The sequence below is a fragment of the Micropterus salmoides genome, unplaced genomic scaffold (assembly GCF_014851395.1).
Source record: "Micropterus salmoides isolate LMB-PRFRI ecotype aquatic unplaced genomic scaffold, ASM1485139v1 Ms_hic_scaffold_7, whole genome shotgun sequence".
Taxonomy (NCBI): Eukaryota; Metazoa; Chordata; class Actinopteri; order Centrarchiformes; family Centrarchidae; genus Micropterus; species Micropterus salmoides.
In genome coordinates this window covers 2,760,690-2,783,595 of record NW_024044459.1, presented here as the reverse complement: position 1 = coordinate 2,783,595, position 22,906 = coordinate 2,760,690, and the positions used below count along the sequence as shown (strand labels likewise).

General features: G+C 41.1%; 1 protein-coding gene across 1 annotated transcript; it reads right to left on the bottom strand.

Moving 5' to 3' along the window:
- Positions 1–2,526: 2,526 nt before the first annotated feature.
- LOC119891664 (protein phosphatase 1F-like) lies at positions 2,527–22,682 on the bottom strand. The gene is made up of 8 exons (XM_038703455.1): positions 22,570–22,682; positions 19,514–19,741; positions 17,698–17,825; positions 15,705–15,907; positions 15,367–15,555; positions 14,330–14,473; positions 7,158–7,251; positions 2,527–3,014 (listed from the first exon to the last, which is right to left on the bottom strand). Exons 2-8 carry the CDS (start codon positions 19,675–19,677, stop codon positions 2,527–2,529), a joined length of 1,410 nt encoding a protein of 469 aa, XP_038559383.1. The 5' UTR covers positions 19,678–19,741; positions 22,570–22,682.
- Positions 22,683–22,906: the final 224 nt, after the last annotated feature.

Below are 22,906 nucleotides of genomic sequence, written 5' to 3'. Positions count from 1 at the left end.
CCCACTAAAATTACTAGATATATTTACATTAAGTTTGATTTATTGGATTTAAGATACTTGGTTTTAGCCCCTTGCTGTAACAAACATTTACATGACTTCTAAAGATGAGCTTATTAGAAAGATAAAATGATTGCTTGTGGCAGCTTGTTTGTCTTCAGAAGTCTTTGAGAATCTTGCCGTGGTCCTCCTGTCACTAGAGTGATAAGTATCCAATTTTCCATTGACTCCCATACTAAATTGGATAGGAAAAAGTCTCTGAAAATACAATCTGTTCTTTGAATACCGAAAGACGACAACACAACACTCACAGAAGTCATGTACATGTCCCATACTGTGTCTGAGTATTCGGATGGAATCCACCATACCCAAAATTCACATTCAAAGGTATTGATTGTCTAGTGTAATCAGAGTGCGGAGCAGCTTTCATAGATTCAATAAAAGGTGTTCAGATAATGTGAGTTTGGCACTGGGGATGAATTTCCGCCCCAGTGATTGATTTGTGTTTGTCATTTTTTTGGAGGACAATCACAACTGCTGTCACCACTTCCACTGCCCACCCGGCTCCCCCCCCACCTCCATCCTCACCTGTCTAAATTCACCACCATTACTTTTCAAATGCAGACTTCCCCACCCGGAACACCTACAGTGAGAAACTGTTTTGTTAAGATTCTTTTGTGAAGATTCTTTTGTATTGCAATGTGTCTTGACAGGATAACTGTGGCCTGGTTGAATGTTGAGCCAATTTTCTGGAGTTTTGATTAGTTGTATTTATTCTGATGATCTTTATGGAGAATGTCATGTTTAGCATGTGGTCAAGATGGTTGATTACCTGTAGTTTCTTATCTTCAACCTGGCTTTTCTAGTCTCTGTGGCTAGTTATAGGGAAATATTATATTTTTACTTTTATACATTGATTACCGACTGCCTACGACATTGTTATACTATCAGTTTCAAAACAGATCTCTTTATATGTATTATGACTGTATTATTGCAATAAACGATCTGCTTTTGTGCAGTTAAGTCTTCAAATGTCCTTTTTATTTTACATCAACAGCTAAAACAGTATTTTATTCGTTAAACAGTAATACTGTAAACTAACAGTAATGTTTCATAACAGCATAATACTAAAATAAATAACTAAAATAACAGTACATATACTGTACTTATTTTACGGTATGCTAAACACTACTGTTGTTGTTTTACAGTAATTTTATCGAAGAATGAAATACAGCAACTACTGGATAACTGTTGCCAGTAAGTTACAGTTAATTCGACAATAAACATCTTACAGGCGCTATTTTACAGGCCTGTACTTGTACAGAGCCTTTTCTGTTGTTCCGACTACTCAAAACGCTTTACACTACATCACATTCATCTGGAGCAATTTGGGGTTCAGTGTCTTGCCCAAGGATACTTGCAAACTAGGGGAGCTCAGGATAGAACCTTTTTTATAAATAGACGCCGCTCTAACCCCTAAGCCACAGCTGCCCAACATTAAAAAAAATGACTAAACATTTTGATGGTACATCTGCAGAGTGCTTTGTGAGAACAGAACATTTGGCAGGCATGGCAACAGTAACTACGGTTACAGAAATATAGGGTTATTTAAGTGGTGCAACTTTAAAAACTTGGTTTTAAGTTCAAGTTGCTAAAATTGGATTCAGATTCCAAAATCCAAGAAGGAACAAGGATTAGCATTCAAACCTGAATGGAATCAATTAGACCACTGTCCTATCAGGTTACGTTCTGTCAGTCACATGATCCAAGAAAGAAAAGTTCCTGGAAACTCTGGATACTAGAACTTTGTATTTGAATTGTGAAGCTGGAAAAAAAAAATTTTAAATATACAATTTGAAAGAGCAGAATTCAAACCACCTAAATTGAGAGAGATGGTTTTCAAATGAAAATATTTCAATGCTATAACTTCAGTGGTATTTAAATTTACAAAATAAGGTATTCAGTAGTGATTAAATCTCACAATTAGGTGTTGAGTTGCTTAAAAAAAGTTCTTTGTTTTCAAAAAGAATCAATCCTTAAGACTTTCATTTCAGTCACACATCTGTTTCAGTACAAAATAATGCCAGTCAACAGAAACAAAGTTTAAATGTTTTCAATGCTTAGTTCAATTCAAGATTATGAATGTATAACACAAAGCTCTTTTTAAAGAGTTAAAATCCAATGATCACATGAGATAATACTGAAGTTAGAACCAGGACATCATATTTTTCACATATGATGCTCACATGGTACATATCAATTTACACACAGCAAACCTCGGACAGGTTATTTTCCAGTGTAGGAATACTTGTTGGTTTCAAGGTTGGGGGAGTATGTTTGGGGACTCAGTAGGAACCCACAGCTCACTTTTGCCCCGGGAACCCTAGCAATAAAGCTGACCCTGCATCATATAGCATACATCTTAGGTCTAAATACAGCTGAATCAACACTTTTACTCCAAAGCAGTGACATGGTGTGACTTACCTCTGCCGTGCTTATGTGATTTGTTAGCATATCAAATTAGCTTTGTCACTCTGCATGATGTATGTCAGCACCTGAGGGCAAAAATATGTTGACAAATGCAGAGTCAGGCAGAAGGTGTCTGTGCACTGTGCAGCAGACCTGCTTTACTGCTGGTGCATCTTGAGAAGTGGAGTCCTGAGTAGTTTTTACAGTTACTGGGGTGGAGTCTTCAACTAGCAGCTGCTCTGGTGGACGCAGGAACACCAGCATCACTGTGATGTTATCACTGGAACCAGCTGCCTTAGCGTGACCTACCAACTGTTGAGCGACTCTCAGTCCAATAGCATCCTCAGACCGTTCCAGTGGAGCGTCTTCCCCGCCCTCGGGGTCACCAGCCTGTTGGAGTGCATTCAGGACCAGATGTGGCACCTCTGAAGGTTTGACTGCATCAAAGAAGCCATCACACGCCAGCAACACATAGTCCTCATCCCCGAACAGCTGGGTTGTTGAGCAGTCAGCATCTCCAGAGACATAGGGCTTCTGGTCAAAGTCACCTGGAGGAGTGATGTGGAATGTGTGGTTAGCAGCTGCAGACCGACTCCAAGGCCTGAATACCTCTCAATTAATTGGTTAGAATGAAGATCAATAGTGCTCATAAACTACCTTACAAATCTTAGGCAGAATTCACACAAAATCAGGTATTGTGGCAATAATGTCGGTCCATTTATTTGAATAGGGGTAGTTTTTTTAGCCTGTGACGATGTAAACTGCACAGGAAGTAGTTACCCTGCGGCAAAAGTTTAAACATAATCAACTTTTGGATGTTCTTACGTTACAGTGGGAAATCACATAAGTCACGTTTCCTATCACAGCTTTATTGCCAGGTATAAATGTAACATGTAAATGCTCTGTACTTGTATAGCGCCTTTCTAGTCTTTTTGACCACCAAAAGTGCTTTTATCTGCATTCACCATTCACTCACATTTATACACTGAGCCTAAGTGCTCAAACAGAAACTAAGGCCTAATCCCAATGTCCCCCCTCACAGACTTTGAGGCGTTCCCAGGAAGTACGTGAGGGCTTAGGTAATTTCGACCTCTCGAGGGCGCTCTCGCAGACATTTTGAGCCCTTTATAGACCCTTTATGTAAATCTGCATTTCTGCAGACTTTGGCTGAGGGAATTGCCCACTGTTCATAGCGGTATGACATAAAACACAGAGGTTACCCATAGACTGTATGGGGTTACCAGGGGAAGCCCTGAAGCGAGAGAAATATCCCGGCAAATCTGCGTATTAAGAGAAGAAGAAAACAGTAAACAAACAAGCATGGACACCAACGCTGATGTCAAATGGTTGAAAGTTTTCTTAACTTAAGATGTTGCATAGAACACATTAAGTCAGAGGAATGCAATAACCTTATGACATACTTAGTTTATTCAACTATTTATTTTAGTTTTTGATTGATGATGCTATTTGACCAACGATAGTGCATTCATTAATTACAAATATATATTGACGTTTAGCCTACCTCTCCTCCATTCTGTAGGACATGAGCCTGCAGGACTTCAAAATAAGGCAAAAATGGGTTCGGGGCTTAGGGGGGGACATTGGGATTGAGCCTAACATTCACACACACTCATGCACTGACGGAACAGCCACAATTCGGGGTTCAGTGCCCAAGGACACTTCGACATGCAGCCTGGAGGAGCCGGGGATTGAACCGCTGACCTTTAAATTAACAGGCAACCCGCTCTACCTCCTGAGCCACAGCCGCCCCATAAAATTCCTAATATATGTACACATACGAGGAATTTGACTCTGGACAACGCTCACGATATGCTTACTTATACAATAATACAGTAAGACAATAATAAAACACAGGCTTCAATATAGAGAACACACACACACACAATTACACAAATTGCAGTAGTGCAATGAACAGAGTGCAAAAGATGCAGGAGAAAAATTATTATTACCATTATTGTTATTATTATGCACATATACATACAAGCATACATGTACACAGTGTGATGAGTGCAAAGAAAGCTGGAATAAATAAGTATTATGTATGGTGTTATGTACATGAGGTAGGTGGATTTGGAATACAGTATATACAATATGAATATGAACAGTATGAACAGCTCTGAAATAGAGAATGATAAATATATAATAAGTGGTGCAAGTCCGTAAAGAGGTTGCAGAGTTACTGGGTTATTGCACAGGAATGGTTCCAGACACTGTAAGTCAGAGTCAGCTGTTCATCAGAGTGATGGCTTGTGGGAAGAAACTGTTCCTGAGTCTGTTGGTTTTGGCGTACAGTGCTCTGTAGCACCTACCAGAGGGGAAGAGCTGGAACAGGAGATGGATCTGCAGTGATGTTTCCTGCCCGTTTCCTGACTCTGGAAATGTATAAGTCCTGAATGGAGGGCAGGTTGGCACTGATGATTTTTTCTGCAGTTCTGACTGTCCGTTGTAGTCTGCTCCTGTCCTTTTTGGTGGCAGATCCAGACCAGACAGTGATGGAGGTGCAGAGGACAGACTGGATGATGGCTGTGTAAAAGTGGATCAGCAGCTCCTTAGGCAGGTTGAGCTTCCTGAGCTGGCGCAGGAAGTACATCCTCTGTTGGGCCTTCTTGATGATGGTGTCATTGCTGGGCTCCCACTTAAGGTCCTGGGATATAGTGGATCCCAGAAACCTGAAGGATTCCACAGCAGACACAGGGCTGTGAGTATGGTGATGGGGGGCAGAGGGGGGGGCTCCTCCTGAAGTCCACGATCATCTCCACAGTTTTGAGCGTGTTAAGCTCCAGGTTGTTCTGACCGCACCAGAGAGCCAGCTGATCAACCTCCCATCTGTAGGCCGACTCGTCACCATCGAGGATGAGGCTGATGACGGTTATGTCAAACAGGAGTTTGACAGACGGGTCTCCTGAGGTGCAGTCATTGGTGTAGAGAGAGAAGAGCAGTGGGGAGAGCACACACCCCTGCCAGTGCTAAAAGTCCAGGTGCTGGATGTGATGTTCCCCAGCCTCACCTCCTAACTCCTGACAGTCAGGAAGTCTGTGATCCACTGACAGGGGGAGGCTGGCACAGTGAGCTCGGTGAGTTTGGTGCTGAGGATGTCTGGGATGATGATGTTGAACGCCGAGCTGAAGTCCACGAACAGAATCCTAGCATATGTCCCTGGAGTGTCGACGTGTTACAGGATGTGATGCAGACCCAAGTTGACAGCATCATCCACTGACCTGTTAGCCCTGTAGGCAAATTGCAGGGGGTCCAGCAAGGGGCCTGTAATGTCCTTCAGGTAGGCCAATACCAGTCTTTGAAAGGACTTCATGACTACAGATGTCAGGGCGACAGGCCTGTAGTCATTCAGTCCATAGATGGAGGGTTTTTTGGGGACCAGGATGACTGTGGAGCGTTTGAAGCAGGAGGGAACTTCACACAGTTCCAGTGATCTGCTGAAGATCTGTGTGAAGATGGGGGTCAGCTGGTCAGGGCAGATTTTCAGGCAGGATGGTGACACCGTCTGGGCCAGGAGCCTTCCTGATCTTCTGCCTCTGGTAGAGCTGGCACACATCCCCCTCACAGATCGTGAGTGCAGGTGAGGGGTCAGAAAGGGGGGTGAGCGCGTGGCAGTCGGAGAAGGTGACTGTTTGAAGATGGTGTTGGAGCGGGGGAGAGGTGTGACTGTGGGCTTGAAATCTACAATGGAAACCATTCAGCTCGTCAGCCAGTTGTTGAGTACCAGCAGTGTTGGGGGATGGTCTCCTGTAGTTAGTGAGTGTCAGCAGGCCTCTCCACACTGACACAGGGTTGCTGGCTGTGAAGCTGTTTCCTAGCTTTTCAGTGTAGCATCTCTTTGCTGCTTTGACCTCTTTAGTCAGAGTGTTCCTGGCCTGGTTGTACAGGACTCTGTTCCCACTTCTGAAGGCCTCCTCTTTGGTCTGACGAAGCTGCCCGAGTTTCGCTGTTAACCAGGGTATTTCGTTGTTGTATGTGTGGAAGGTTTTGGTCAGCACACACGTCCTCACAAAAGCTGATGTAAGATGTCACAGTGTCAATTCGTCCAGGTCAGTGGCTGCAGTCTCAAAAACACTCCACTCAGTGCAGTCAAAGCAGGCCTGTAACTCTAGCTTTGACTCGTTGGTCCATCTTTTCAGTCTTTAAAACAGGTTTAGCAGATTTCAGTTTTTGCCTGTATGTCGGGATAAGATGAACCAGACAGTGATCAGAGAGTTCCAGCGCTGCATGGGGGACAGAGCGATAAGCTTCTTTTCATGTAGTGTAGCAGTGGTGCAGTGTCTTAATATGCTGTCTGTACTTTGGACGTTCGTGGCTGAGGTTTGCTCTGTTGAAGTCCCCGAGAACAATGAGCAGGGAGTCTGGGTGTTTTTTTAGCTGAAGAAAAAATCCTAATATTTCTGATACGGTACTACTGCAATACAATGTGTTTATAAAAAGAACTGCCAAAAAAACTAACAAAACAAAACATGGTTGACTGACTAAAATCTTTGTCAGGTTGATTGACTAAAATCTTTGTCATACAACTTCTATAATTCTTTATTGAACTAGAAAATATATACTGTACATACAAATGGTTCTCTCTGTCATTAAGGTAATAAAGACCACTATGTGAGAATTTACTGTATTAAGCCCAAAACTTGCTCTCTTCTTGTTGGTTATGAGTGACTTACCTATAGCTCTGGATACAGCATATGTTCCATTAACACGCCAGCAACCCATGAAGGTGATGCAGCCACCAAGATCCTCAATTCTCTGTTTTTCATCCTGGACAGTGGAGGACAAAAGAGACCAACCTGACCACCAGACCACCTTCACACTGTTCATTTAATCTGAAGACGTGCATTGACAGCCATCAGTCATGTAAAACTCATGTTGTGGTGAAGACAGAAGACCTTGACAACATAAAATCAAAACCTGTAACCACAGCAGTCTAAAGCATGGTTCTCAAACGTTTACACTTAAACTAACACAAATTAGACCCCCATTTGATAGGAGCTTTGCTCTGAGATTCAGAAAATGTATGAAATCATTGACTAAACTAGTCATACATTACGTCAGTGTGTTACTGACGGGAGTCTTGAAGTCGCTGTGGTGTTCACACTACGTGACTGATCGGTGTCACGACGGCTGTGTCACCCGACACTGGTCTCCAAACCACGTTTTGTCAAGAAAACACACGTGAAATGTGAAACGAGAAGTGAACCAAAAAAAACACACGAAACAGCTGTTGTTTGTTATTATAAAGATAGCAATTATAAATACAAAGAATATGGATGAAAAAATGGATTAGCACACGCAGGTGGCAGGGATTGTCTGAGCTACAGAGAGCTGGAGGTGAGTTAAAAGTGTTTTCCGGTAAAAATAGCTGCCTGCTCTTCCAGCTGCCTGCTCTCATTGGATAGATGTAGATGTGAATGTCACTAAGCTCGCCGACGCAAATTGGGCTTAAAATCGTGTAGTGTGAACTAGGCTTTATAAAGAGGGAAACCTGTGTGTGAGTGAGTCTATATATGCGTCTGGTATGCTCCCAGAGCAGGGATTATAAGCTCTGATGTTGTAGTCAATTGTTGAAACAGAGTTATCGTCATCAGGCAGGTTTGATATACAGATATACAAACATACATTTATCTACATACCTAAGCACACATATCTACATATATATGCATACATAGAACAAGATCAGACAGAAACTTACATACTCATTGTTTCTTATTGATGTCTATACCTACATTTCCCATTGTGTCTAGTACCTACATCCGTTAATTATGTCAACAAGTCCATTTAAAATCTGAAGTAACTAGTTTAATATATTCAGTCCACTTGATCCAAATCAGATAAATTTTTTCTTTTTGGATCCTGAGGGAAAATGATAATTCCATCATATCAATTTCATGTATTATTTCTATCCACTCTTCAATAGTTTGTGGGTCTGATTTTAGCCATCTCTTTTGACAGCCTTTTTACTTGCTGCCAGAAGTATATGAGCCAGTTTCTTGTCGTTATTACTCCATCTATCTAATTGGATATCACCCATGTAAATAGTATCCCATCTGAGAGGGATACTACTACCAAATAGATTGTTAACATGTTTATATATTTCTTGCCAGTAGGGGACCTGGCAGCTCCAAAATATGAAAAGTGGTTGGTGTTGTTTTCCCCACAGAGCCTCCAACAACTGCCATCTCCAAAATGTGCTTTTTGCTGCGGGGTAATTAAGAATCGTACAATATTTTTCCGGCAGAATTCGCACCATGTGGACGAACTAGTTGAACTCATTGAATTGCTCACACTCTTTGCCAAGTCTCCTCTGGGATGTTAAAATTACCCTCTTTCTCCCATTTCTTTTTATATAAAGTGAGTTTTCTGATTTACAGTCCTCTCCAAAAGTATTGGAACGGTATGGCAAATTCCTTTGTTTTTGTTGTGGTGTGGTGTGGCCTCTATATTTCTGCTCTCTGAGTCTTCTTCCAACAGTGGATTGTGATCCCTTCACCCTGCACTGTGGAGGTCGTTGGTGATGTCACTTACTGATGTTTTGGGGGTTTTCTTCACAGCTCTCACCATATTTCTGTCATCAACTACTGTTGTTTTCCTTGGCCGACCTGTTCGACGTCTGTTGCTCAGTACACCAGCAGTTCCTTTCTTTTTCAGGACATTCCAAATTGTTGTCCAATGTTTGTCCAATGGCTCTGGTCGATTTTCCTTCTTTTCTCAGCTTGACAGTGGCTTGCTTTTATCCCATAGACAGCTCTCTGGTCTTCATGTTGGTTTATCCTCTTGAACAGGAAATGCAGTCTTTATAGGTTTGAACCAAGGATGAAAACTTAGACTAGTCATGCAGAGCTATTTAATTTTTGGACAATCAACCTAAAAGGCAACACCTGGGCAACCAGAACATCTGTCAGTCACATGTTCCAGTAGTTTTGCTCACTGAACTCTTGTCTCATACTCATCTTTTGATCTTAAACCCAAATGTCTTCAGTGAACAAAAACAAAGGAATTTGCCTTACCGTTCCAATACTTTTGGAGGGGACTGTACATTGAAGAATACCTACGTACATTTTGGAGATGATATTGCTGCAAGTCGTGGATTTAGATGCTGACAGGAATAGTTTTTGGATATCTAATTCTTCTGTTTTCGAAGCTGTGTTCAAGTTCTGAACGAAATAGTGTCGAACTTGAAGGTACCTAAAGAAATCATTCTTTTCCAGGTTGTGTTTTTCCTGTAGGGATAAAAAGTTTTGGAAACCCCCCCTTGTGGACAAATGTGTAGAAGTTAGTAAGACCTTTTGTGGTCCATTTTTTTTTAATCTATCATCAGATCTATTCGGCAAAAAGTTTTAATTGTAGGCACACTATCTTAACAATTTTGCAGGAACTTCTAACCTACTTAGTTTCAGTTTCCTGACATATTTTTAGTGATAAGTTGAGCCACTGGTTGCCCTTGTTAGCAATTTTTTTGTAGTTCCTCATCTGTTAAAATTGCTTCTAGTGGGATCTCTTCCACCAATAGATTTCCAATGCCCTTCCACCTTGCCGAATATGCCCATGTACATAAACAAAGTAAGGGCCTTAGTTGGGCCGCATAATATATTTGTAAACATGGGAGGCCCATTCCACTACAATTTGTGTTCCCCTGTTGACAAATCTATTCCTTTAAAATCTCTATTTTGTTTTATACATTGGCTTAAAGGTTCAATAAACAAGCCAAAGAGAAGAGGGGAAGCACAGCATCCCGGTCTTGTTCCGTGTTCTAGAATAAAAGTTTGTTAGATCACCATTGATTTTGATGATCTCTCATATCGTGCTCTGAATGTGTCGATGACAGACCTGTGAAAGCCAAATTTCGTCAATACTTTATACAAGCAGGACCATTTGACAGAGTCAAATGCCTTCTCTGCATCTAGACTTAGTATGGCTGACTCTGTACTATGTTTTGTGACATGTCTAATGTGTAAGGTTCTCCAAACGCTGTCTTGCGTTTGTCTTTGATGAACAAAACCTGTTTGATCCATGTGAATGAGTTCTGGTAGGATATTTTTTATTCTCTTGCTCAATATTGACGTAAACAATTTATAGTCAACATTTAGTACGCCGATGGAACTTTCCCGGAGTTATTAGTTGGAGGAGCAGCAAAAAAAAACCCTCCATCTATGGACTGAATGACTACAGGCCCGTCGCTCTGACATCTGTGGTCATTAAGTCCTTTCAAAGACTGGTGTTGGCCCACCTGAAGGACATTACAGGCCCCCTGCTGGACCCTCTGCAATTTGCCTACAGGGCTAACAGGTCAGTGGATGATACTGTCAACTTGGGTCTGCATCACATCCTGCAACACCTCGACTCTCCTGGGTCATATGCTAGGATCCTGTTCATGGACTTCAGCTCGGCGTTCAACATCATCATCCCGGACATCCTCAGCACCAAACTCACCCAGCTCACTGTGCCAGCCTCCACCTGTCAGTGGATCACAGACTTCCTGACTGACAGGAGTCAGCAGGTGAGGCTGGGGAACATCACATCCAGCACCCAGACTATCAGCACTGGCGCCCCCCAGGGGTGTGTGCTCTCCCCACTGCTCTACTCCCTCTACACCAACGACTGCACCTCAGGGGACCCGTCTGTCAAACTCCTGAAGTTCGCTGATGACACAACGGTCATCGGCCTCATCCGGGATGGTGACGAGTCGGCCTACAGATGGGAGGTTGATCAGCTGGCTCCCTGGTGCAGTCAGAACAACCTGGAGCTTACACGCTCAAAACTGTGGAGATGATCGTGGACTTCAGGAGGAGCCCCCCCCCCCCCCCCTCTGCCCCCCATCACCATACTTACAGCCCTGTGTCTGCTGTGGAATCCTTCAGTTTTCTGGGATCCACTATATCCCAGGACCTGAAGTGGGAGCCCAACACTGACACCATCATTAAGAAGGCCCAGCTCAGGAAGCTCAACCTGCCTAAGGAGCTGCTGATCCACTTTTACACAGCCATCATCCAGTCTGTCCTCTGCACCTCCATCACTGTCTGGTCTGGATCTGCCACCAAAAAGGACAGGAGCAGACTACAACGGACAGTCCTTCAGAATGGTGCCCTCCATTCAGAGTCAGGAAACGGGCAGGAAACATCACTGCAGATCCATCTCACCCCGGACACAACCTGTTCCAGCTCTTCCCCTCTGGTAGGTGCTACAGAGCACTGTACGCCAAAACCAACAGACTCAGGAACAGTTTCTTCCGACAAGCCATCACTCTGATGAACAGCTGATTTCTGACTCACGCTGTCACAAACAATTCCTGTGCAATAACCCAGTAAGTCTGTCTCTAATCAGCCACATGTTTACTGGTTTCCACTTATTATCTATTTATTCACCATTCTCTATTTCAGTGCTGTTCATACTATGTCATACTGTATATACTGTATACCAATACACCTACCTCAGGTCATAGGTCTTATTTATTTTTTCCAGCATCCTTTGCACTATGCTCCATCACACTGTGTACATGTATGTGTACCTGTATATAATATCCACCTTCAACTTGTACATAATGAGAATAGTTTACTCTTGCATCCTTTGCACACTGATCACTGCACTATTTGTCAATATGTCTATATTGTTTTGTTTAGTGTGTATATTAGTGTTGTCTACTCTGTAGTATGTGTCTGATTTTATTATATTATTTTATTATTGTATAAGTAAGCACATCGTGAGCAATGTACAATCCTGAGTCAAATTCCTCGTATGTGTACACATACTTGGCAATAAAAATGATTCTGATAGTTACCGCATTCCATTTTGTCTTTTCTGTCTTTCAATATGACTAAAATAATCGCATCTCTCCATGAAGGCGGAATTTCTCTTTCTTTTAGCACCCAGTTAAAGGTTTTTAATAAAGGTGTCATTGATTTTTATCAGTCAGGGCCAAAGCCATCCGGGCCCGGGGACTCTTTTAAGTCTCCTAATTGCGGAGTATAGTTCCTCTTTACTTATTTCTGCAACAAGTTTTTGATTTTGCTCCTCAGTTATGGAGGGTAGATTCACTGTAGCTAAGAAAGTGTCAATTTGGGGGTCATCTGTTTGTATTTGAGAGTATAATGATTTATAGTACCTCTCAAAAATGTATTTTATTCTAGCTTGTCTCAATTGTTCCTGATTCAGGGTTTTGAATCTTATGTATAGTGTAATCAGCTTGCTGTTTTTGCAATCTTTAAGACAGAAGCTTCAAAGATTTACCTCCTACTGCATAATAACGTAGTCTTGTAAACAAAAATTTTTTCTGAATTTCCTGTGTGTTTATTTCATCTATTTCATTATTTGTTTTCTTAATGTCTGAACTAATTTCTGAATCTAAGGTTTCTTTATGCTTTCTGTAATTGCTTTAATCTTGTCTTTTAGATTCTTATGCCTTTGTTGTTTTTCATGCGAAGTAATAGAAATTATTCTCCCCTTAATTACAGCTTTGAGCACATCCCAAAGCACGGGCAGCTACACCTCTCCATTATCATTAAGTTCAAGATATACTTTGATTTCATTTTCTAATTTATTTTTGATTTGTGTATTATTTAGGATATGAGTTTAATCTCCTAAAAGTTGTCCTCGGTTTATTGTTAAGGTGTATTGACATATATATGGGACAACGATCCGTCAGAGCAATTGGACCAATATCACATTGCACTACTCTATGGAGATCTTTTTTAAAGATTAAAAAATAGTCTATCTTAGAGTATGTGCCATGAGGGGGTGAATAATGAGTATAATCCAGACTGGATGGATACATTTCTTTCCACACGCCTACAATACCTGTTTCTTTCATCAAATTGTTTACCTTTTTACAGATACCACTGGAGTCTGGGTTCCCCCTTGAAGAGTCTAGTTTTGGAATTAAACGTGTCTTTAAGTCACCCCGACATATGACAGTCCCCTGACCTTTTGTTGTGTCATTAATTCAACTATTTGTCTGTAAAATGACCATCCACTGCCTGGGGGAGCATATACATTAAGTAAACTCACTAGGATTCCTTCCTTTATCTCTAAGTTCAGACGGGTTCATAATTTACAGCATTTGCTATCAGAATGGCCACACCCCTTCTGTGACTTGTTTTATAAGAGGATGAATACATATGCTTAAAGCCCATTTTATTTAATTTATTTTGTTCAATTTCACTGTTTCTTGAGTTTTCCCTGACGACCCAGGGTTAGGGTTACAATTTTGGATTTATTGAAAGTTTTATTCTTTTTACATGTTTATTTACAGCATTAAATGTTGAAATGTATATTGTAATAGGCTGTATATTAACTTATTGGGAGAAAACTGGTAGTTCTATGTAAAATCAGACGTTGAGCACCCCCGTATCATCAAATGGCATGATCCTTGTTTTGCTGCAAAGCTGACTGTGAGATTGACAGTCGAAGCATTGAATCTTCGAAAATTCGGGGTCAGCCCTATAACTAACATTGTCATCCTTAAGAAGTCTGTATATTTCTAACTAAAGCAATGGTATATCGATATTCAGTGTTCATCTGCAACTTTCTGTAGTGTCCCAATAATATCTGTTGTCACATCAAATGGCGTGGCGGTCATGTCACATGCATGCACCTGGTTGTTTTGATTCAGAATGTGCACAGAGAGAGAGGGGCTCTCTCTGTGCACATTCTGAATCAAAAGGAGGGGCACACATGGTGTGCTGCCACACATAAATCATGTATGGGAAACACTCTACAATATGGCTACATCTGTTTGGCTGCTGTTGCTGTTGGGCTGAACCCATTCAGTGCAATAAATGTTGGAAAATTATATTATATTCCTTTGAAGTGTGTGTGTGAGAGAGAGTGAGAGTGATATCCCTACCTCTCTGTCTGGTTTATGGGGGTCCATGAGTGTTATGGGTTGTCCCTTTCTGACCAATATTGCTTGAGAGTCTCCCAGCCAGGCCACAGTCAGCTGCTGACCTTGGATCAGCACCGCCACACCTGTGGTGCCACTCCGCAGACGCTGTCAACACACACACACACAAACACACGTTATCTTAAAATGTTACTGTAACGCTTTTCCTGCCACATAAACACTGTGATGTTGGCGCAAAAAAAGGGGGTGGGGGGGGTTACATGTGGGCTGCACTTAGAAACGTAGACGCTGGTTTAAATGACCTCTCTTTTTGGAACGGAAAACCCAGAGTTTACCTCATTTCAGGGTTAACAAACTCAAGAGATTCTAAACCTGTTTTCTGAAACAGGGAATTACTTCACTCGCCTTGTCTTTCTGGTCGCTCTTTTACCACACAATGCATGACCCCACGAACCAGACCAAAAGGCGACCCCACGTGTCTACACTGAAACACAATCTTCATTTTTAAAACCCTAGGTTGGGTAAGTGTCAGTGGTAAAATTCACCAGTCTGCAGAATAACACATCCACACTAAAACTTTATTTCGTTTTGGCTTGAAAATTTAACATACTGTGAGAATTGTGATTCATTTCCAAAGAGTTTCATGGCGTTTACCTTTTATACCCCATTGTTGGCTGGTCGCCATGACTACCCCACAGTAGTGACAGAGAGCCTGTTTCTGGACTGCTCACATGTGCCACCTGGTGGTTGTTAATGCACACTGCAGCTCCTCCTAAATAAATGATTTCACCCCCCTTCACTGCGGTAATCAAGTCAACTGAAAGGAGTGACATCGGTTGGTTTCTCTGCAGCACTGCCCACAGGGATGACCAGAAAAAACTTGGATCCCTTACATGTCTTTAAATCTGAGAGTTTAAGAGTATTTAAATTCAAGCAAAAAAACTGTTAGATGGAATATGAGGCAGATCCTTTAATAAATAGAAAAATATAAAGCAAATCTAAAAGCAGTTTAGGATGTTGGACCAGTGCTGCTTCAATACCTCTCTCCTGGCTTTGTCCCTGAACATGTCATCCGTTTGTGTGAAGGCAGTTTTAAAGGCTGTGACTGCGTCACTCTGCAGCGTCTCCTGTTTACTCAGGACAACATGGAGATGAGTGGCAGCGTAGGTCGCAGCATCAACCCCACCGTGGCCATCAAACACAGCAAAGTAGGCACGCTCCACTCCGTCCTAGACCATGGTACAGAGACAGACAGGAAAAAAAAGTCAAATAAGTCTCATACATTTTATTATTTTGAAGGGGTTTTGATTTCTGTTTTTGGTCCAAATTCTGCAATTGTGAATAACAAGACAAGAATGTTGCAATGAAAGTCTTGTACCTGGATTCCAAAGAGCTGGTTGAACTCAGCTAGGGCCAAGTGTTTGTCCTCCATCTTACGCCTTGTGTTCCTGATGGCATGAACGGAGCAGTGGAGGAACCGGGAGCGGGAGGACGGGAGCTTGGGGAAGTTTTGATGCCATGCCAGCGCAACATTTATCAGCTTGTTGAGGAAGAGACGTTGTACTGCCTCTGATTGAAAAGCTGACAGCAAGAAAAAATAAACAACAAATAAATCGCAGCCTTTTGGTTCTTACTACTTTTTGCTTTTACATACCAGAAGTGTTCTGTGACTCTTAAATCTTGGCCCTTTGACATCCTTTACTTGTCGGGACAAAAAAAGCAAACTCCGATCTTAGATTAGATTACTGTGTCCTCTCCTATAGTACTGCAAAAGTTACCTATGACAATTCCAGCTTTGAAACAAAACTTATGATGCTAGTCTAGTCTTAGCAATGCAATGAGCAAACAGCACAGCGAGAGTAAGTTATCACAAAAACAGCCATTTTTTAAGCAATATGCAAATCCTCCTTAAAAAGAATCACATATTCACACAAGCTGTGTGCACTTCAATGGAATATGGTGAATATGGTAATAGGCCCAGGTGCCAAACACAGGACAGCCATCCTCTCCTACCACAAAAAATCAATAATATTTCATGTAAGCCTACACATCATGACCGCGCACACAGCCAAGAAACCATTAGTAACAGTCACTTCAGAACCACGAACAGTAGCATAAAGGCATTTTGGAACACACCAAACAACAAATTCTAATCAAGTATACCCGCTCTCGCGCTGTAAGTCCAGACAGTTGTGACTAAGAGGTACATAGCCAGTTGAGTTTTGAATTATAAACCATCCTAAAACTGAAACGCAACCTTACCTTGAATGTGAGCTGCCCTTTATCAGAGGTGCTGAAGTTAACGTGTGTGGGTTTCTGGTGAGATTTCTGTCTGATCACTTGTGTTTTCAGTTAGTTTCGCTTTCCACCTCTTTGTCATCCTAACATTTAGTCAACATTTAGAGTTCGTCAGACCATCTGAAGGGGATATATGTAATGCACAGCAGTATAGGGCAGGCAGGCTTAAAAATTATTTCTCATGAATTGATGACATTAATCTCGTAATATTATGACTTTTTTCTCTGTATGTCAGAGTACACAGATATGTGGGACGGATTCTGAATGTGCAGAAAGTTTTGAACAGGAGCAGAAAACCTGCTGAAACACAGGAGTTAATAAAATCCAGGAGTTTCTAAATGAATTAAAATGAATGAATGGGATGATATCCCATGAGAAAAGTTGATCTACAGGAGAAACAGATCTGAAAGCAGCACAGAATAAGTGCGGCACTGACTTGATTGTGTTAGAGTTTAATTCTTTGAAGTGTCACCTTCTGAATTTTGTGTTTCCCTTTACATAAATAAAAATATTTCCACCATAAAATGGTGCAGAAAACTTCACTAGAATGCAGGAAATTAACTGTTTAATGCTCAAAATGTTTATATATTTCAGCAAAAAAAAAAAAGTGTTAAAATCTTGTCTCATCTTGATCTCATGAACTAAGTGTCTCGTCACACTCCTATTAATAAATAATAATATTAGATTGGCATAGCAGCTTATTAAATAAAAAATTGGAAAATTGGGAAAGTGTTCATAATGCAGTATTACTGATCAATCTATTAAGTGACCAATGCAGTGGCCATTATGTACATTTACAGTAAAGTGGAGAAGATTCTTTTAAATCTTAAAATATTCTCTTAAAGTTGCTCTTTATCCCACAAATTCCACGGTGCATACATCATTTTACACCAAAATGTATGTTCTACACATGTAACTATGGAATCAAACAGACGTATACATTGACAGTTGAGTTAAAATACTAACAATATCTGCAGAATTGCTTAATATCCCTTTAAAAGGTGATAATATGTTAATGTTGTGTTCACAGTTTGTTTCACTAATCCATAATGAGCATAAAGTAAAATACTTACAGACTTGCTGCTCCTCTTCCTGGTTGACCTCAGCTTCCTGGGGGCAATGGAAAGGTGAAAGGTCATTCTGCAGTAGCTGGGACAGCGCTGCCTGGCACATGAGGGCACTGAGGGCTGCAGGAGCACCCCTGAACCAACAGAGAAAAGCAGAAATATATATCTTGTTGTGTACTTTGTCAAGATCTGAACATGTCTGATTTCTCTCACCAGACTTGGCAGCCAAGTGATACACAACTGTACAGCCAGATGGTGACTGATCCACCCTAATATAGACATAAACAAGCAATCACTAGCAAAAACAAAAACATAACTGGACAATGCTCAATGTTCCTTTAAAGAGTGCCGCTGGTGAATGTGCGTCTAAATGTGAGATCAACTCTGCTATGTATCACACCTTTTCCTTTACAGAATTTTTGACGCCGTAAAGGCTGGACTTAGTAGGTGGGACCAACAATTGTGTTTCTACAAACAGGATGTGAAGTCTTCCTGAAATGTGAGCAGAAGAGAAAGCACACGAGCCAAAGTCTCTTTGGAGACCAAGGCCTCACAATAATAAAAAAATATATATATGCTCCTACTTTCAGTTTAGCTGAGCTCAAAAGTTCATTGTAGTAGCCGTTTTACTGTGCTCCATGTTCCTAGGCCACTTAGTCTGCAACATATCTTAGCTTTAACTCATTTTCCACTGAATTATGAAGTAATAATTATGAGGTGTGGAAGCAAATACAATTAATAGAAATAAGGAGGAGATGAAAATGCATGTGAAATGAAAAACAGAGTGATAAATTATCAAGTGATTTGATTAATCTAAAGCTGATTTGATGAACAGAGCCATGTCTAAGCATTTTCTGCATCTTACATTCGTAATTCACAACCCAAAATTGCCATTTATCATTTAAGAAAAGTGGCCTCAAGGATGGGAGAAACAAAAAATAATCGATACTAGAACTTCAAGCAGGTATCAACGGGGTCCAAGCCCCCAGGGGAGGGGGAAGAAAGCACAGAAACTTAAGAAGGCTAAATTCACATGCCAAGTTCTTGTCAGCTATTACAGAGGAGCAATAGAAAGCATCCTGACTGTTAAATTCACCAACTGGCATGGGATGTGCACGGCCCAGGACAGGAGGGCTCTGCAGGCGATTAAAACTGCTCAGAAGATCATTGGTACCCGTCTACTGAGCATCAGTGAGGTGAAGTACCTACAGAGCTCAAATGTCTATGAAGATTCTCAGTCATCCAGGTCATAGTTATCCAACGAAGGTTAAAGTCAAGGGCAACTGGACTTGGTTGAATATACTGGAAAGTCAGTATCCAGTATCTTCAACCAAGTCCAGTTGCCCTTGACTTTAACCTTCGTTGGATACAGAGCTCAAAGGATATTAAAGGACACTATCCAATCAGCTACAGTCTGTTCACCCTGCTGCGTTCTGGAAAAAGATACAGAAGTATCTGCTGTCACATCATCAGACTGCAGAGCAGTCATTCTCAGCACTGCACCATGTAAAACAGTATATCATTTTATATAGTTTTTTGTATATAATGTTTTCTTGTGCGAAGTGTAAACTTCATCTCATTTTACAACCCTGTTGTAAAATCCTGTTGAAAAATGAAATGAAATTATTTACAATTAAGTGAAATTAACACAAGTTGTATTACATATGTATTACAGTGACTTTAATCAGGTCGAACAAGAGCACTTCGAGCAAGTGGCATTCATTCTCTCACTCTGTGTCTATTTGGTCTTGTGCTGCAGTATCCTTCAGACATACAACATTATGTAAAATGCTTTTTGTGTACTTGTCCTTCTTTGTCGTACCTGGCAGCCAGCAGCCTCAGGCCTAGTTCCAGGCTCTCTCCATGCAGCTCCTCCAAGCAGACTTTGCGGCTCAGAGGGCTGCCAGGCAGCGGACTGTCTTCCTCCAGAGCAGCTGGAAACTCCTCCACAAAACTCCTCAGGAAGCATCTAGCTTCCTCTTCCATCCCACAGACTCTGGCTGCAGTAAGATCTCAGGTAAAAAAAAAGGAGGTCAGGGCTCACAGGGCACTAGTGGAGATTTTACGGGCAGAGAAAGTATAGAGAAAATTTGACTCTGATGGGGAATTAATGCAGTATCCACATGACAGACATTTAAATTCCCACATCTGGTAACACTATTGTGAGAAAGTGACATTATAATAATGTTGTCAAATCATTATTATAATATTGTAACAGCACACCAGGAAATACAACTGAAAAGCTAATGTTACCTCTACTGATGTAGTGACTTTGACTTATTAACGTGCCTCATAAGTCAAAAATGTTATTTTTATTTCACATTTATGATAGTAAATACATATTGAGTATTCTCATTTTTACCACACGTTTTATTTTATCATCTTAGCGTAAACTGTCTCCCTTAAATAGCACGAGACAACACTGCAGTCAAGCCAGCCTCCACTTCGAAAACGACAGTCAAACCAGCCCTCGCGCTATTTTGCGATGCGTAGTACAAGTATCTAAAGAAAGTATTATATTTTCACAGAAAGCTTACTAAATTCAGCCAAGATTCAAACTGATGTAAAAAAAAAACTTCTGTTTCCACTGGCTCATTTCACTTCACTGTGAGAACAGACCACCTCAGGGAGACCCTCTGTCAGTATTAGAGCGATCTGATGTAGGTTTTAAAAGATAGAGCCCTTGAAAAGGTTTAATATTTTTACTGAATTCCCCAAGATTCAAACTGGTCATTTAACTCGCGCAGCCCCCATCGGACGCACTGATCAGTCATGGGGCTCCACCCACTGTACCTATAGAGACAAGTCGGGGGTGAAGCCTGTGTGAGAAAGCATGAAGGTCACGATGTGGTAACTAGTTCTATAAGCACAGGCAGAGCCCTCTACTGATGGGCCCTGCCACTCCATCGTCTGCTGAAGGGTTAGTCTGCAGTAGGGACACTGCTATAATACAGTACTCAGGTATCTGTAGTGATGCTCTAATGGTCATCTACGTGCGCAATTCAAATTTCAGTGGGAGATGTGTGGGTGTGATTGGAGGTGGTAATACCCATAAAGTCCAGTCGAAGAATCCGACTGTGTTTTTAGAACTAGGGTTACCATATCGTAACCTTTGTGGGGGGTTTTTACCATCAAACTGAATTCAGGGGGCATTCAGTGAAAATATAAGACATTTTATAGGGCTTTAATTTCAAAGTGAAATGAGTTAGTGGCAACAGGAGGTTTTCTTTTTACACCACTCTAAAATCAGTAAATTCAGTGAAGATATTAGACATTTTTAAGGGCTTTATCTTTTAAAATATACATCAGATCGCTCTGATATTGACAGAGGGACACCCTGAGGTGGTATGTTATGCTTTTTAAATCAGTTTGAATCTTGGCTGAATTTAGTAATCTTTCTATGAAAATGTAATACTTTCTTTAGATTTAGCATTTATTTATTTAATCGTTTCTGCCACACCAATTGTACTATGTTCAGCAGAAGCTCACTTTTATTTTGAAATGTGCTGCGACAATAGACTGTATATAAAAAGGGCTGCGACACGATGTTACCGTAATGCCTACAAAAAACACGCATCGTAGAACAGCATGAGGGCTGGCTTGACTGCAGTGAGCCAACTAGGAGCCTTCTGTTTTTAAACTAGAAGCCAGAAGCCGTTGCTTGAATAGAATAGTTTTCATTCACATGACATGCGCGATGACCAAAACAACAGACCAACATAGCGGGTAACCCGGGTGTGACCACATCCGCAAGAGCAGTCAAATTGTATTTGGATCACCTTTCAACTTAACAAAAATAAAGATATGAACACAAACTGCAAGTGTTGGGGATTTCCGATCCATATAACATCCGCTGCCGCAATTCTGACGTTAAAAACCCCCAGGTCCCTGCCTCTGCTCGACTGCGGTAATAATGTTACGTTTACCTTATGGGGAATCCCTCACCTAACACAGTTCAGGCTTATCTTCTCCTCGATTAGTGCATCCGAAAGCACAACAACCTGCAGTATTTCCAGCAATTCAAAGTAACAGTTTATTTTTGCTTATTGCTTGGCAGACAGCGGAAAATAACGTATTTTTTGCCCTCATGGGCGCGTTTTCCTTGGAATGTGACGTTGTGACAGCGGTAGGGATTTATCGTTACCGAAAACGTATAACAGCTGAGAGGTGCGAAAAAGGTATGCTCGGTCGCTCAGTATTGCAACTTGAGGTTTCTCTAAACTTTCCCCTATATTGCCGAACCGGAAGCTAACTTACAGCTAACAGAATGGAGAACTTTTACTATGTTGGGCGGCAGGTTTGCGTCTTTAGCGTTAATAACGTTCCTGCTGAAACGAAGTTAACGGTTGGCTAACGTTAGAGATTAACGTTAGCACAGTAACGTTAATTGTACTGTATTATTTCCACACCAATGAGAGGGGCATGTGTCCAAGCTGTCGACACATATCCGTTAGCTACCACACGCATACAACCTAACGTTAAGCAACTTTACAGTTCTGCGTAAACTTATTTTGTGTTCCCAAAATGTAGCGTTAAACACGGTGTGATTTTACGTGTCCTGGCATGTAACGTTATGTACATGCACAAACGTGTGTAAGCTATCTTCATTTGTGAAACATTAATGTTGCACTGTGATGCAAGCAGTCAGCAACAAACAATTGACGTTGGTCATTAAGGGATGGATCAACGCTACTTTTTAAGTTAATTTATCATTTCCCAGACTAGCAGACGTTAGTTTCTTCATTTTACCTGAGGCTAAATAAACTGGAACAGCCCTTTAGCATAACGTTGGTGTTTCGCGTAGACAAATTACAGACGGACAGCTAAAGGAAACGAACACAAAGAGCAACAGACATTCATTGATAAACACACACAAACCTGCGTTGGTAGACCTGATGGTAGTAATACAATCACAACGTACTACAGATACTGTTGAGAAATCTCTGTTGAGAAAACACCCTATTGGACCATCTTCCTGTACGTCACCCCCGGTAAATTTAAAGGAACATACCCATATTATACGATGACATTTATACGATGAATTCCACATAAAAAAGAAATAGGTAATTAAGACAGAAAATGGTAAATAAAGTATTATTTTATTATGCCACAAATAACTATCACGCCATACATAAATGTTACAAGAAAAAGGGAAATTCATTTTAATTAATCAATCTGCAGATTTTCTTGACTAATCAATTTGTCTGTGAAATGT